The sequence below is a fragment of the Colossoma macropomum genome, unplaced genomic scaffold, assembly GCF_904425465.1.
Source record: "Colossoma macropomum unplaced genomic scaffold, Colossoma_macropomum, whole genome shotgun sequence".
NCBI lineage: Eukaryota > Metazoa > Chordata > Actinopteri > Characiformes > Serrasalmidae > Colossoma > Colossoma macropomum.
Window position 1 is genome coordinate 22,913,390 of NW_023494804.1, and position 16,385 is coordinate 22,929,774.

The following is a 16,385-nucleotide window of genomic DNA, read 5'->3' on the forward strand; positions in this document are numbered from 1 at the left end:
CTATGCCGAAACAGATCCAAACAAAATTGTTTAATAATGTTGTAGTTTCTTATTAAAACATGACCGTTTCAAATGAATGGGACAACTTTTGTGTCAAGCTACAAAAGGTTTAATTAAAAACAGGATAACCAGCCTAGTTCATGAGAATTTTATCAGGTCTTAGATTTTTTTAAGAAAAGATCTTTAGAGAAAATGGTGTTCAAATCTGCACTGTGCGTGGAATTCAAGCCAGTAGCACATAATACACCTAAACAGCCCTGAGTCTTCAGTTTTTCTGCCAGTTTCAGGTTTCACTCCCTGGTTTAAGGCAGAGAGGATGGAGGCTGTTGGGCTATGATCCGTTTTTTATAATGCAGTAAAGAGGCTGTCCCGGCTCAGCGCTCAGCATGAGGACAAGTGTGCTTTCCAACTCTGTCCCCATTGCACAGCAGCCCCGTTTGCTGTGGGTTTTTCATGCCTCATCCGCTCGACTCAACAAGGCAAGGCAGCCCAGGCTGTACAGCACAGTCAGTTTACCCCCATCAGCCCCTTCAGGTGGAGCTCAGCACACTCAGTCTACCCCTCATCTGTCCCTGCTGGTGGAGCTCAATGGTGAGCTGAAGAGGCTCGGGAACAGACGCTGTAGATGAGGGAGGCAGGAGAAGCCTATTTCTGCAGGGTGGATATAACGGTAAGAGCCTATACCATACGTCTCAGAGCTAAAAGTTTGCATGCAGCCTATTCTGGAAATATACGAGTCTCGAGGTTTGAAGGTATGAGTGAACGTGAACCGCATCCCTGTGTACACATGCTCGACTTCAGGTCTGTCATTTTGGTCTTTTAGCGAAGTGGGACGATAACAGGATTGTGGATTGTGGATTGAGCATAACGAGCGATGTTATAAAGAATTATACTGTATAAAATGGCTTTCTTTTTTTTGTTTTTCTTCGTATTTGTTTGGAGCAGAGCGCTGCGTAAAGAAGTTTCATACAAACACATTCGTACTTTATTTGCATGATGACGTTTATTAGAAAGATGAGAAAATGCTTGTCTTCCTCTAATTAGCTACTAATAATCTAATTATCTTGTTATTTCGACCAGGTTGCTAACAGTAACTGCGCTCTTGAAAGCAAACGTGATCCGTTCTTTCTGTTTTTTACGACGAATCAAATATTGTTGCGATCTCCGGCTTTAGTTTCTTTAACTTTTATTTTACTTCGCCCTGAAAGGGAGAAAGTGTCCTGAAAGGGATATAGAATGAATTATTGGCGATCTTTCATAAACTATGACTTTTTTCTTTGAATTCTTTGCTTTGAATTCTTTGCTTCGTAAATCTGTTCTTATTATATCATTGCAGACCAGCTAAAGAACATATATGGAACGTACAAATAACACTGAATAATGTAATGCTGTATATTTTATTATTAATCTCGTTTTTTTTTATTGTGTATAGGCTCAGAGCAGCCAGTTGAATAAAGGTACAAATATGGAAATATTGAATGTTTATTCTTTATTTTGCTGTATTTTCAGGTGAAATGTTGGTGTATTTCTCTTGAGTCCATCTGATGCTGCAGAACGAACTGGATTACAGAACAACGCTGACAATCCCGAGTCAACAGCTGCTAAGGTGCGTAACGTACATTGTTTCAGTTAACTTATTATTTTAAGTGATCCGCAGCCTTAATGAATCAAAACTATCATTTCCAATTCTTCGTCTAGCTGTTAGCTTTGTCAGTGTTTCTCCCACTTTCCTTTGTGTCTATGCACTTATGCCTTATTTTTCACTACTTCGAGCTGTTGATGGGTGTTTATGAATGTATGTGTCATCTTCACTTATAGCTAAAGAGTTTAGAGGAGCATAAGCTGTCTCACTGGTTTGGGAAACTTATTATGAGAGCAGCAGCCCGTTCAGCATTCATAAAATATTTTGTTGTATATTGTTTATATATGTATATATATATATATATATATATATATGTATATATATATATATATATAGTGTATATAATATGGTTCATTTATACTGCTCATTTTGGGGTATATACAGCGACCAATATTAATAAAGAATGGCTGCTAATGGATAATGATGCTACACTGTAAACTGTACCATTAACGATTTACCTAAAACAAATGCCACAGACTACTTTTGATCAGACAATCAGGGGTGCAGTGTGGGTAAATTTAACACGGCACAGTCATTTGTGACTTCTGCAATATATCTGTTTGAAAGAATCTGAATAGTGGACATGGACACAACCCTGTAACACAGTAATCGTTTGTATTTCATTTAAATTTGGAGGGCGAGTTCTAGGTGAGGTCCGTGACGTCAGAGCGACGAAAGCGCCTCACCTGAGTTCCAGTATGGGTAATGTTCAAAAGAAATTTGAAAATTAAGATTAATTTTTATCTATGCTGAAAAGTGACGTGTATTTAGGTCTGCTCGTTAAAACGCGTTCGGGTCTCGAGCTAAAAGCTCTAAATATGGATCCCAACTGAGTGTGCTTTGCGTTCAGCTCGTGTTTTTGGCTCCTAATCAAACCTAAGTGAGGTGTTTTTTTAATATATACGTGTTTTGTAAAGTGGTGTTAGCTTAAGAAATGAGGAATGCAGTTTTTAAAGCGCGCGATTAATTTCACAGCGGGGTGTCATACGCACGCACGCACGCACGCACGCACACACACACACAGGCTGCGTCCAAAACCACATAATAAACTAAACGATAGATGCTATACGTACTTTATTAAAGAACATACTCCTAAAGGGGATATACCGTTTAAGGCTGTATGCGGTTTTGGGTGCAGCCACAAAAGCGTTAGATACGTGCGCACACACGCAAGCGAACACATTACATATGTTTCAGTGCATCAGGGAAAGTCATAATTTAATGATTCCCAAACAACAATCCAAGCTCTTTAATGTACAATATGATGAGGTCTTGTGTGAGAATGTCCTGCTGCTCTTTGGTAGCAACTCAAACGTGATTTATACAGACCGTAAGATATGTGGAAATTATGGAGGGTTCATAATATTAGAGTCATTTTCAGGGGCGAAAATAATCCATCCATACATCCATATTGTCTGCATATTGCATAGATTTTTATACTGACGCATGTTTGTTAATTATAATCACAATAGAGATATTATTCTGGCCCCAAGTTCTTAATTTTGGCCACAGCTTTCATTGGTTTGGTGGCCCTATACTCTTAAAAAAGATGGTTCTTCAAGGGTTCTTTTGTAAAAGCAATAGTTCTACTTAGAACCATGAGTTCTATAAAACTATTTAATGCTTAAATGGTTCTTTTCATTGTTAAAGTGTTCTTCAGGTTGAGAGTGTGTTTTATATGATTCTATACAGAACCTTTTTGAAAATGGTTCTATACAGCACCAAAAAGGGTTCTTTTTACAAGCTTGACATCGTAGCAATAGAACACTCTTTGGTGCCATGTAAAAAAGGTACTGTATAGATCCATATACAACACATTCTCAATCAACCTGAGGAACAATTTCACCATGAAAAGAACCATACAGGACCTATACAGGACCTCTTTGAAAATTAGTGTTCTGCTGCTGTCATAGTGTCGAACTTGTAACAAGAACATTTTTTGTTGCTATGCAGAAACATTTTCCAAAAGGTCCTGTATAGAACCATATAAAACACATTATCCATCAACCATTTCACCATGAAAAAAAAACATTTAAGCATGAAATGGTTCTATATAGAACTCATGGCTCTAAATAGATCCATCGCCTTTACTAAAGAACCCTTAAAGAACCAGTTTAAGTGTGCAGTGGCCAGTGTATTTTTACATATCTGTCTACCATCCATCCATTTATACATCTGTCATTCTTTCATCTGAGGGTGCATTATAAAGTCTCTTTAAGCCCACCCAGCATGCTAATGTAGCATGTAGCAGTTTGGTGTTGGCCTCAGTACTGGTCCTGTCTTAAGCCTGAGAGGAGACAAAGGCAGCCAGAGGAGCTCCAAATGAGTTTGAGAGGCCAGCAGATGGGACCCCATCCAACACTTCACCTCCACTCGTTCTCTATTAATCACGCCGCAGCGTTAGCACTGCCCTCAGACCTGCGAATGGGCCTTAAAGCTGGGAAACTCTGGCACCTGGCTGGCCTTTATTGTTAAGAAAATTCATTAAAACGCCGGCGTTTATGATCGTGTCCTTTCAAGGCCGTTTTCAGGGCCGAGGATAATTTTTAATAATTTCTTAGTTAGATCAATAACCTGGCAGACGGAATGTTATTGACGAGCTGGTTTGGCGATGAAAGATGTCTTCTGCTTTAAATGATCACTTTTAGCCCTTTTGCCATGCATCGATTGTGGCTGTACTGCTCTGATAATGATGAAAAAATGGCAGGTCGACGTTTGTCCTCTTTCCACTCTCCGCCTTCCTCCTTCTGCTTCATTAATAAGGGTCTATTATTCATATAGGCTGATCATCAGTGGTCTCCATGACCTTTAGATTCGGGCTGATTGGATACTTGGGCTGAGTGGAATAGGTTACAGGTGAATAACAGCAATGAACATTTTATTACTGTTATTGTTATTATTAATAAAGAAAGCTAATTAGGCCTCAGAGGCCAATTATAGTTCCTTAAATTGGTGGGCTAATTAATTGTGTTTAATACACACAGCGTAGCGCCTATGTCATCAGTTCAGAACAGAATAGTAAGCAGAAAAAATAATAAATATATTCGAAAATGTTTTTAGGTGTTATGGTCACCATCATGTTGGTTTTCATCAGAAATGTACAAAGTCTGTTTTGCTGTAGTGGCTTGTATTATCAAAATCCGAGTTTTAAACCGAATTATTAAAAAAAAACATTTTGATGAAACTAAATGTTCTTTGTCACAATACTGTGAATTAAATTATGTTTTTCCAAACATGATTCATATAGCAACAAGATTCCTATAGATTCCTATAGAGTATTAAGGACTGTCAAGGCCCACAGCAAAATAAGATTTCTTTCTTTATATTTTAAACTAACTGCCCATGTATCAACCGGTGCAACTGCAGACTGATCTTTCAACTTCTAACAGTAAGTAACACGGTTGCCTTCAAAATTTCAGTTCACGTAAACATTAATAGTCGGTTAACGACAACAACTAATTTAAACTAATTTAGACGAGAATTTAAATCTAGTTCGACTTACCGAAAGAGTGAGAGCTGTAAAAAGGCTGAAATATGACTAAAACAATGTTTTACGGTGTATTTTTTACATCTTCCGTTTACATTTTGCAGCTAAACGAACCTGAGCGGCCGTTAGTTAAACGTCACTTCATTCTGCGCGAGGTGGTTCTAGGCGCGAAGGCAGAGCCAATCAGCTGCTCTAAACAGGGCGCGAACGATCCCTTCTTTCCCGCCTGTATTCCGCACAGGCCCCGACCCCGCTGCCCTAGTATTGGGTAAGCTCTCCGCCGATTAGCCGTTTTCCCGTGAGTATGAAATACTGGCCAATCCCAGCGCCGGAGGTGCGACACTACAAGCCAATCGTAGAGCAGGGAGGCGGGGCCTGTCTGTATACGGGTGGGGAAAAAACAACGCCGCTGGCAAGGCGGCTTTTAGAGCGAATAAGGCAGCACTTACTCGCTCATTCGCTCGTGTTAACGCGACCGAAATACGGAGCTTCGCGTTTCGGTGGAGCTTTTTTGTTTTTCCTGTCGTGTTTACTGAGTTCAGGTCGACTGTTAAACCTTGTCGTAGTAGTTTGTGAAGGAGAGACGGTCATGCTTCACATTTTGTAGCGGTTTTGGAGATCTCCGAGCGAACACGGAGCTCAGGTGGGGGACTTTAAACTTTCACAGCTTTCTGTTAGCGATGTGGCGAAAAGGATGCGGTGATGAACGGCTCGAGCTTAGTAAGGGGTCGATCTGTTGTTGGACTGTGTGAAATAGTTTTTGCTATTTTGTATAAAAGGTTTTCTAACAGCCTGATGTAATGCCCCAATTATGACTTAGTAATAATAATAATAATAATAATAATAATAATGTCATACCTACTATTATTACATTTTATTTCTAGATTTAATAATAATAATAATAATAATAATAATAATAATAATAATGGTGACGATTAATTATTATTATCATTGTTATTATTAACTCGTAAAAGATCTATTACTGTCTTTTACAAATATTTGCACGTGTCTGTTTAATTAAATAGATCTGTGCAAATAAGTGAGTCATTTAAAAATGTCTATTTAAAAATGTTTTTTTGTTTATTAGATTGAAAATCTTTTTTAAAACTCTAGCTCGGTGTTAGCCTGATTTTTAAAATTGTGATTTTATTATGGGCACTTTATGTAGTTTTTCAATGCGCGCGCATTGTAAATACATTGAAAGTTTTTAACTTACTTATTGTTTAGAATTTATACCGATTAGTCTTCATAACCACTTTTGGAAAAAAATATCATACGCAGATTACTGGGATAAAACGAACAGCGCGCGCTTTTATTTTAATTTATAATAAAATCAAAATACTTTTGCTGTTAGAAATTTATACAAATGTCCTACAAACCCCCCCCCCTTTCTATTTAATGAGGCTTTTATTCTTTAGATTTTCAATTTTTAAAATCATAATTGAATAAAAAACATCTCATTTTTCTGAATAACACAAATGCATTCCTGACTTTTGTTTTCTTTTATATTATCTTATATAAAAGTCACTGAAATGCTTTTCCCTTTTTTTTTGGTCCACAGCTGCAACCAGTTTCATAGTTAAGGTTTCCAAAAGATGGACAAGGGTCTTCTCCCTGGACCCAACGACCTAGTTATGGCTACACCCCCCAGCTCATTCCAGCAAGAACCTCTCACCCCACCCAGGTCCAACCACTCTTCCTCGCTCAAGCCCAACCAGGTGGGTCAGGTCATTCTGTATGGGGTACCCATCGTGTCCTTGGTCATCGATCACCAGGAGCGCCTGTGCCTGGCTCAGATCTCTAACACCTTGCTGAAGAACTACAGCTACAATGAGATCCACAACCGGAGGGTGGCTCTGGGCATCACATGTGTGCAGTGCACCCCGGTTCAGCTGGAGATCCTTCGGCGGGCTGGTGCCATGCCCATTTCATCCCGCCGCTGCGGCATGATCACCAAGCGTGAGGCCGAACGGCTCTGCAAGTCGTTTCTGGGTGAGAACTCGCCACCCAAGCTACCTGACAACTTTGCGTTCGATGTGTCACACGAGTGTGCTTGGGGCTGCCGAGGCAGTTTCATCCCGGCCCGTTACAACAGCTCCAGAGCCAAGTGCATCAAATGCTCCTACTGCAACATGTACTTTTCGCCCAATAAGTTCATCTTCCACTCGCATCGCACACCCGAAGCCAAGTACACACAGCCTGATGCTGCCAACTTCAACTCCTGGCGCCGACACCTCAAGCTGACCGACAAGACGCCTCCAGATGACCTGGTGTTTGCTTGGGAGGACGTGAAGGCCATGTTTAATGGAGGCAGCCGCAAGCGGGCGCTGCCTGGAACCCACTGCCCTCCTATGGACTCAGTAAAGGCTGTGGGCTCTGTGCTGCCCCACGTGATCTCATCAGACCTGGGGCAGAAGAGAGGCCGGTACGAGGAGGAAGAGGAGCTGGACGCTGGTGGCCTTTCGCCCCGGAAAAATCCACGCAGTTACCCAGTCATTCCCGTGCCCAGTAAAGGCTTCGGAATGCTGCAGAAGTTTCCACCAACATCGCTCTTCCCGAGCCCCTACACCTTCCCAGCTTTTGGCCTATGCCAGCAGAAGAAGGACGATGGCGAGCCGGCAAATGGCCAGAAAAACAGCGGACTCTCTGGGCTGCTGTGGCCAGGCCGCAAAGACGCTTTTTACCCTCCTTTCTGCATGTTCTGGCCCCCTAGGGCAACGGGTGGCATCCCGGTGCCTACGTACCTCCAGCCACAGCCCAATGCTCTCTCCACACTCACAGAGGCGCCCTCCTTACGGCAGGCCTTCCTGGACCTGTCCGATCAGAGCGAGACTGGTACTGTTGCTGGACTGGGAGCCAACCCCAGACCAGGGCTATTTGAAAGCGAGTGCCCGCCCGTGACTCCACCTGACCTGCGGCCCACCGCCCCTGAAGGCTGGCTCAAGCTGCTGGACGCCCCCTCTCTGCAGGCCCGCAAGGCCAGCTACCACTCCTCTGCCTTCCGGCCGGTGGTGAAAGATACTGAAAGCATCGCCAAGCTGCACGGCAACCTTGAGGACCTAGGGGCCGAAAGGCACCTCTCACCGGGCACCAGCTGCAGCTACCAGAGCGAGAGTGGAGAGAGCGATGAGGAGCAGGAGGTGGATGTGGAGACCAAGCAGGATGAAGAGCTGGAAGACTTTAGCGGCCTGAAGCAGCAGCAGCCAAGCACACAGCAGCAGCAGCAGCCGTGCAGCCTGCACCTGCGGGGGCTCACTGACAGCAGCGCTGGGGAACGGGATAAAGACACGGCCCCCTTCCCCCCCACCATCCCCTCTGAAAGCTCTGCAGAGGACAAGCCCAGCCTGCCTGTCAGTCCGCCCGCCTCCCTCAAAGTCCCCAGCCCCGTTCACGCCTCACTGGAGGACACCGCTGCCGCGTACAAAAATGTAAATATTCCCTGCAGGCACTTAAACTAATTATTATTTAAATGCAGGCCACAGACTGGCGGGATCGCCACGCATAACGAGATTGATAGCCAGGCGCTCCCTGCAGAAATGAAATATTCAGAGTGCTTTGATCCCTCCTAATAAGCCCAGTCGTGTTTTGTTTAATGGCGACATTATATTTGCTCTCCTTTTGTCACTCCCGCCTATTAGCCCTTTTAGTCTTTAACCTGACGACACTACATTAACTGAGGGAGCTGGAGGAGTCACTCGCAGCTACAGAGGGGGGAGAGAGGGGAGCTAGTTTCAGCACATGCATACTCTGACACTAAGCCTTGTACATGCACCTCAGTCATTAACCAAACTGGCCTATTTTGATACAAAACATTTAAAGAAAGTGCAGACAACAGCTCTGTTATCTTCAAGGCCAATAGTGCTTGTGGTTTGCTCAGGTATGCGTATAGTGTGGCCTGAAGAAATGAATCAGGTCTAATCAGATTTTTGTGGTGCTTTATGTTTGCAGTCGCAGAAAAGCAGAGAGGATGGGCTGCCGGCCTACGCAACCAAAGACAAAACAGCACGTGCAGGTGAATGGCACTTAACAATACAGCAATACAGGAATAATGACTTCATGTATTAAGCGGTATAAGGCATAATCCAGTTGTTATAGTCAAGAATAGTAACTTTGAAGGAGCACTTAGTGGAGGGCATTGTTTATAAGGCTACACAACACCTGCATAAACCTTTCATGACAACTTACATAAATCTTGACTTCAGAATAGGCAAGAGCAGCCTTTATGACAAGTGATACTTGTTTGAATAAGCCTTTATAAAGGTTTGTGTCAGTTGAAAGGCTTATGTTGGTGTCATGTAGCCTTATGAATGCTGACCTTCAGTATTTTTATTTAAATACTGTTGGCATCCAAGAGTTTTTTGCTTACACTTATGAAATGATTGATGCAAGTAAGTCTCTTAGAACAAACACAGAGGGCTGGATTAAGCCATGTTCTTGAAAGAGGGCCAGACTGAGCCAAGTCTCTAGAATTCTCCATTGAAAAATCTTTCCTTTTCATACAAACTGGACTAAATTGGCTTAAAAAAGCACCCTAGAGTGACAGGCTTACATCTCCAGGCTGACTCTCCTTTCATGCCATTAATACCGCTCCGTCCTCTTACAGAAGAAAGCAAAGAACAGAGCAGTTTCTTCCTCCCGGAGACGGAGACAACGGCGCCAGAATACTGGAGGGAGAACACAGGTAAATACTTCATCACTGTCACCCCACTAAAAAAAAAATAATAATAGTAATAAAAGAAAACATCCAACACTTACAGCTACAAAATAATTTGAGCATCCCTGCAAGGATTGTAGGATTAGACTAAATATAAAAGCCAGAATGGAATATATACTCAACTCCAGCCTCACTCTGGAAATGGAGCAGTTCTCTGCACAATGTCATTGGGAAAATGTGTTCAGTGGGGAGCCATAACAGTTCAAGAAGACAATCAGCTCTGCGCATTGAAGGTGACAATCACCATTTGAACAATATCAAATGGATATAATTGCCTTTTGCCTGGCAAAATCTTCCATTACAAAGATCATAGCTTATTGCCTTTTATCTGTCAGGGAGACATTAAAAGTGTTTTACGACATCTATGCCAACATTTATATTATCGAGCCGATAATGATCTCCTCACATAACGTATAATATGTTTGAAAAAAATTACATGAAACAAATTAAATGAAACCACCTTTGCCTGATTGCTAAATGTCTCCAAGGGGCTGGTGGGGGAACGTGATTAGAAGTTCTGATTTCCGAGTCTAAAGGCAGTGTCTTAAAGAGAGCTCTGTTTCTTGGGAGAGAGAGAGAGAGAGAGAGAGAGAAAAAAATAATCTAATTTTCCATTTATGTAATGCAAACTGCCTTGGCTTTGACTATTCACGGTTAATTGACTGTCAAACGAGGTTGTTATCCTCAGGCAGTGTCTGCAAATTTGCTTGTCAAATGAGACAGAGAGAGGAGGAGAGCGAGAACAAGCCCGCTTTCCAAATGAGGAAAGCGTTGTAAGGCTTAAGGAGGCAAGACGTGAAATAGAGAGAGAGAGAGAGAGAGAGTGAGAGAGAGAAACGAGGGGGGGATTATATACACAAATGTGCTGGATTGCTTCATTTAAGGCATTTGATTTGCGGCGCAGCACACAGAGAGCATGACACCCCCACATTGCCAATATACTGCAGAGGTGCAATACGCTTAATATGGCAACTCCTAAGGACATGCAGGTTATAATAATTTGATATCTCAGTGCAATAACAATCATAAAATCAATAATATGAAGGACCTTATCTTCAGAATAACTCCCCGTAGATGAAATTGCTGTCGTTTTAAAACAGGCAGACACATATTGGAAGACTTATGCCTTTTTTAGGTACTCTGATCAGCATGGGTGTTTGATTAGATGCTCATAATAGTAGATTATGGACTTTTCACTGAACTGAGCCAATATTTTCCAATGTGGATACCTGACACATGATCATTTTAGTTTCCAGTAGTGCTTAAAATATAAATATACCAACCATACCTAATAATAATACAGTATTAAGGGTGATTAGTATATAATATCCTTTGAAAATCTATTAGATAGCACTGCTTCTAGTATAAGAAATGAAAACTGGACTGTTGTGGTTGTTTCTCAGACCCGCTTTCTATATGCCGCACAGCCTGATTACAGCTGCACAGTCTGATTGTTGTTAGACTGACACCTACTGGTCATTAAATGAAATGCATTTCTGATAACTCTGCCCTTGCAGTTTAATCCTCTTTAAAAACACATATGAGAAATATAATGAATTTTATATTTATCTGTGCATTTAGAATTTATGCACATATTTTTTCTGTTCTACAGCAGAGCATAGTCAAGACCCACATTCACCTGCTTCACTCAAGAAAGACGTGGAGAACATGGAAAAAGGTGAGGTCAAGAAAAAGCTTGATTGTCAAAGAAACTAATAGGTTAAGCTTATAAATAGCCTTCATTCATTTCCGTAGTGTCTCAGAGTTGTACTGATTTTAAACCATTGGCTCTAGCTAATGTCTTAGTACCTAGGATATCTTCTCAGATTGTGGTTTTGATTTGTGTTGCTTTTCATTCAGAGGAACTCCAGAAAGTTCTCCTCGAGCAGATAGATTTACGGAGAAGACTGGAGCAGGAGTTCCATGCCCTGAAAGGCAGCTCACCCTTTCCCGTTTTCCGTAAGTTCAAGTCAGACTTCAGACAGTTTCCCGTTCTTCCACTCGGGGCTGAGCATTTGGAAACCAGTGTGCATCACTGTGCCTCTGCATAATGCTCCGGACTCAATAACAGAAAGCCAATACGAGCTTGTTTTACAAGCTGCCCCTTTAACAATAACAATTTTTGCTAATAGGAATTAGATGAGTAACAATCTGTGCAGTAATGGTCAATGAGGAAACTGAGACTCATTTTTATTTAGTCGGCCTCATTTTCATACAGTTCTTTTCTCCTTCAGACAACTTTCAGGACCAAATGAAAAGGGAACTGGCTTACAGAGAGGAGATGGTGCAGCAGCTACAGATGGTGAGGATGCTGTAATATTGTATAATCATTTGTGTAATCAAAACAACTAACAACTAGATGATCGTTTAAGTGCCTTAAAAATGCTATAATGGAAATTACTTAGCATCTGATACATTTAAATCTAAATTTCATAAATTCATAATATATACATATATATGATGTTTTGACATTCTCCTGTAAACCTACCAGTTTGAAGATACAAGGCTTTGTTCCAACAGCAATAATATATATATATATATATATATATATATATATATATATATATATATATATATATATATATATATGTAGAGAGAGAGAGAGAGAGAGAGAGAGAGAGAGAGATGTTGCTGTCTAGAACTGATTGAACTCTCTTTTGTAAGACTGAAAGTCACTACTACTAGCAGAAGGCCTTTGTTTGGTTCCATTTGAGTATCTTCAGTCTATCTGATATCTGATATGACTAGTAATGAGAAATAAAGTAATAATAATAATAATAATAATAAGTTTTATTTATATAGCACTTTTCATGCCAGTGGCAGCTCAAAGTGCTTTACAGACAGGTGATAAAACATAGTTACACAAGAAATTATAAGTATTTATTTTAGAATCAGAAGAAAATGACACAGATCAAATTAAAAGATAAATACCATGAGACGTAGTGTTTTAATGAAATGCTAAGTTAAAGAAATACGGTTTTAGATGCTTCTTAAAAGTGAGCACTGAGCTTGACTGTCTGATAAAAAGTGGAATTGAGGTCCACAGTTTAGAAGCATAATAACTAAAAGAGGCCTCTCCATGTTTTCTGTAATTTACAGAGGGTATTTGTAGAAGGCCACTAACTGCAGATCTTAGATTACGTGCTAGAACATAAACAGACAGACACTCTGTGATGTAAGCGTGCTCTAAGGTCATTTAGAGCTTTAAAATCTAGTAGCAGAACTTTAAAATCTATCCTGAATGATACAGGCAGCCAGTGCAGATCTTTTAAAATGGGAGTGATATGATCTCTCTTTTTTGTTTTTGTTAGGATGCGCGCTGCTGCATTTTGTATGAGTATAAATATAAATAAGTACAAAGATACTTGAGATTGTGTGATCCTTTTCAAAAAGTGAGACACCAAAACCACCCTGTAAGAAACACAATAAGCCTTTTAGTCTAGGACATGTAAAGACACCATGGATGTGATTTGTATCCATGGGACTGTACCTATTATGATTATGTGAAGATAAAATTAGGTTGTAGACAGAGTGACTGATTCTCATATAAATATTGTATTTTTTTAGATTCCCTATGCAAACATTATGAGAAAAGAAAAAGTTGTCACGCACCTAAACAAAAGCTGAATGGTAAGTATCACAAATCCATTTAATACCTTCATGCACTTTAATGTACATCCACATAGGGCCAGGCAGAGTTCATTGTGACTTGTTTAAAGTCAACCTGAAATCAAAATGGGCTTTTTACCATGTTAATTCATGTCTCAGCAGATACTGAACAATTTGTCATATCATATTATTTAAATGACATTTAAAAGACAACATTCTTGGTTTTCCATAATCTTTGATCAGAATGCAAAATGCTTTTTCCCACCTCCAAAACATTTTCAGATTTTTTATTACAAGCCCGTGCACCAGTGGGCGGAGAAAATAATATTAACTAATAATATCATGTATCATCCCCCACCACCACCCTCACCTATCATCAAGCAAAAATCGCTTGATGGTATAGCATGGCATAGTACAGGTATAGACGTTATGATATCTAATTCACTTTGATGCCCTGACAAAAGTGCTGCATTGGATTTACTTGATTTAAATGTGTACATTGGTTCCACATGATCAAAATACATTACATCAACACCCTTCTTGCCAAAAGTCAGTAAAATGAATGACAGTAATTGTGTTGATGTAATATATGTCATTCACATGGAACCAAGGTACACAAGTAAATTCAGAGCAATATTTTTCTTTTCAGTGTGGTTAAAACATACACGAGGAAAATGCCACTGTGCAGCCTCAAAGTAACCCAAATACACCATATTAATATCATAATGGGGTGGACTCTGGGGAGGTTCTCAGTGTTTGATAGACAGTGGCATCACTGTAACTGATATGTTGTTCTTCTTCTTTCAGGTTACTTCTGTATTTTATATGAAACCACGACTGGCTGTTCACAACCTCATCCCACATACATAGACATTTATCTGGATCTCTCTTGGTGACTCTAAGAAATACAGTAAAAGCAATCCCCTTGTTAAGGACGTTTATCAGACGATGCACAAAGTGCTTTCATCATCTGCTGATCATCTGAAGATACTGAATTATGTATGCTTCCCTGACCACACCGATGACAAGCCAACCCACAAATTCACAGTGCAAGTAGCTCTATCTTCTGCACTAGTGCTACATAACGCATCGTTAAAACAGCCACTTCCTGTACAGTGATCTCATTTTGCCTATTCATTTATGTATTTATTTATGTATTTAATTATTTATTCGTTTATTTATTTGTACTGAACTGTGTATAAATATACTGGCTATAGAAATACGGTACACATACAAAATTAATATCTGGGGGCAACACACAGCACATTTGCTCTACAGGCCTACTGGAGCTTATGGCTACGAGCAGCTGCGCAGGCAAGCAAACTTCTGCACTTGCTTGTTTGAATACAGCACTGACAAACTTCAAATTAAGAATGTTATTATTGTTAATGCAAATGTATTTAAATATGTTCTTGTAGTTTCTCTACTATTTATGTGGATAATAAAAGTCTATAACATGAGAAAAAGTTTTTTTTTAATATATTTTTATATTCCTTGATTTACCACTTACATTGAAATATCACATGTGACTTGATAGCAAATAAAGACCATGAGGAATGAGGTCACGCTAAAGATATTCTATTAAAACATGCCAGAAATAATTACATATTTTTATGTTACATATATTTTACATTATAGTATTACTGACACTTTAACTAATGGATTTGCCCCTTACATTGATATGTGATTTAATGGTAATATAGAAAAAGTACCCCTGAGGTTGAACATGAAATTTAATTCATATTTGTTGTATGGTAACACACATACAGTCGTATGCAAAAGTCTGAACACCCTTAGTTAAATGACGTTTTGTTGATTTTCTAAGTGAAAATAAGGATATATATATATATATATATATATATATATATATATATATATATATATGTGTGTGTGTGTGTGTGTGTGTGTATCAAAGCAATGTTATTTAACCAGGGTGCCTAAAATTTTGCATACAACTGTAGTTTAGCAGCTCAAAAAGGAAACATTCCCTGTCAAAATACATAAACATAACCATTAAGTGTAAAATGTAGTATAAAATAACTTTAAGCTCTAATTTAACCGTAGATCTTTTTTTCTGAGAAACAGAATTAAAGGGGAATTCCACCAAATTTCTACATAATTAAATGGTTAAGATGTAAACAAAGCCATTCAGAGTGGTTTGGTGTGAAATGCTCTGTTCTATAAAAACTTACAAAGTCAGAGTTGTTCACAGTGATGGTGACCAGACGTCTGAAGAGTTAAGGAGTCTAAAAGCTCCCTCACAGAAAATGATTACATGGAATTGTTAGATATACACTGCCTAATTCCTGAGACATTGTTTTATGCTAGTTTTGTAAGGTTTTGGCCTAAAACATTTATTTATAATGGAGAGGTACACGCAGAGTGTTGTAAGGCAAAATAGTCTCTTACATTTTTTTTTTCCAGATTTTCCACTATTTTACCATCATCAGCATTACATGTGAAACTCAAAAGACTCGTAGATTCACCGGTGGGTTTGGATAGTAAATAAAATGGCTATATTTATGGTGTAAACATAAATTCCTATCACCACCACTGTAAAGAAATCTGTTCTGTAACCTTCTCTACAGCGAGCCATTTTACAACAAACCCCTCTGAATGAATTGGTTTACATCGCAACGACAGAATCATGCAAAATATTTTGAGAAATCGATGGAATTCCCCTTTAAAACCGAACAAAACGAGCCACGTAACGTTAACAAGACTAAATTTTGCGTCCAACTGGCCAAACTCTTTTTCGACTTTTCCGTTCCATCCGCGATTGTAAATGGTACAACTGCTGCACCGTTTAAGGTGGACCGAAAAACAATTTTGATTAAGAAACTCTAAATAAACACCCAAAATAAAAGTTTCAATAAATTGCAATAAAAAGGGCCAAGCAGAGAAGCGCAACAGTTTTATTACAGTCCATAATA

The 16,385-nt window shown here is 39.6% G+C and overlaps 1 protein-coding gene across 1 annotated transcript; it reads left to right on the forward strand.

Annotated features, from left to right (window-relative positions):
- The first annotated feature begins 577 nt into the window (after positions 1–577).
- Positions 578–14,496, forward strand: skor2 (SKI family transcriptional corepressor 2). The gene is made up of 10 exons (XM_036595173.1): positions 578–670; positions 1,510–1,606; positions 6,691–8,557; positions 9,078–9,141; positions 9,733–9,810; positions 11,456–11,521; positions 11,704–11,802; positions 12,078–12,145; positions 13,411–13,473; positions 14,260–14,496. The coding sequence occupies exons 3-9, from the start codon at positions 6,725–6,727 to the stop codon at positions 13,468–13,470; spliced, it is 2,268 nt and encodes a 755-aa protein (XP_036451066.1). The 5' UTR covers positions 578–670; positions 1,510–1,606; positions 6,691–6,724; the 3' UTR covers positions 13,471–13,473; positions 14,260–14,496.
- Positions 14,497–16,385: the final 1,889 nt, after the last annotated feature.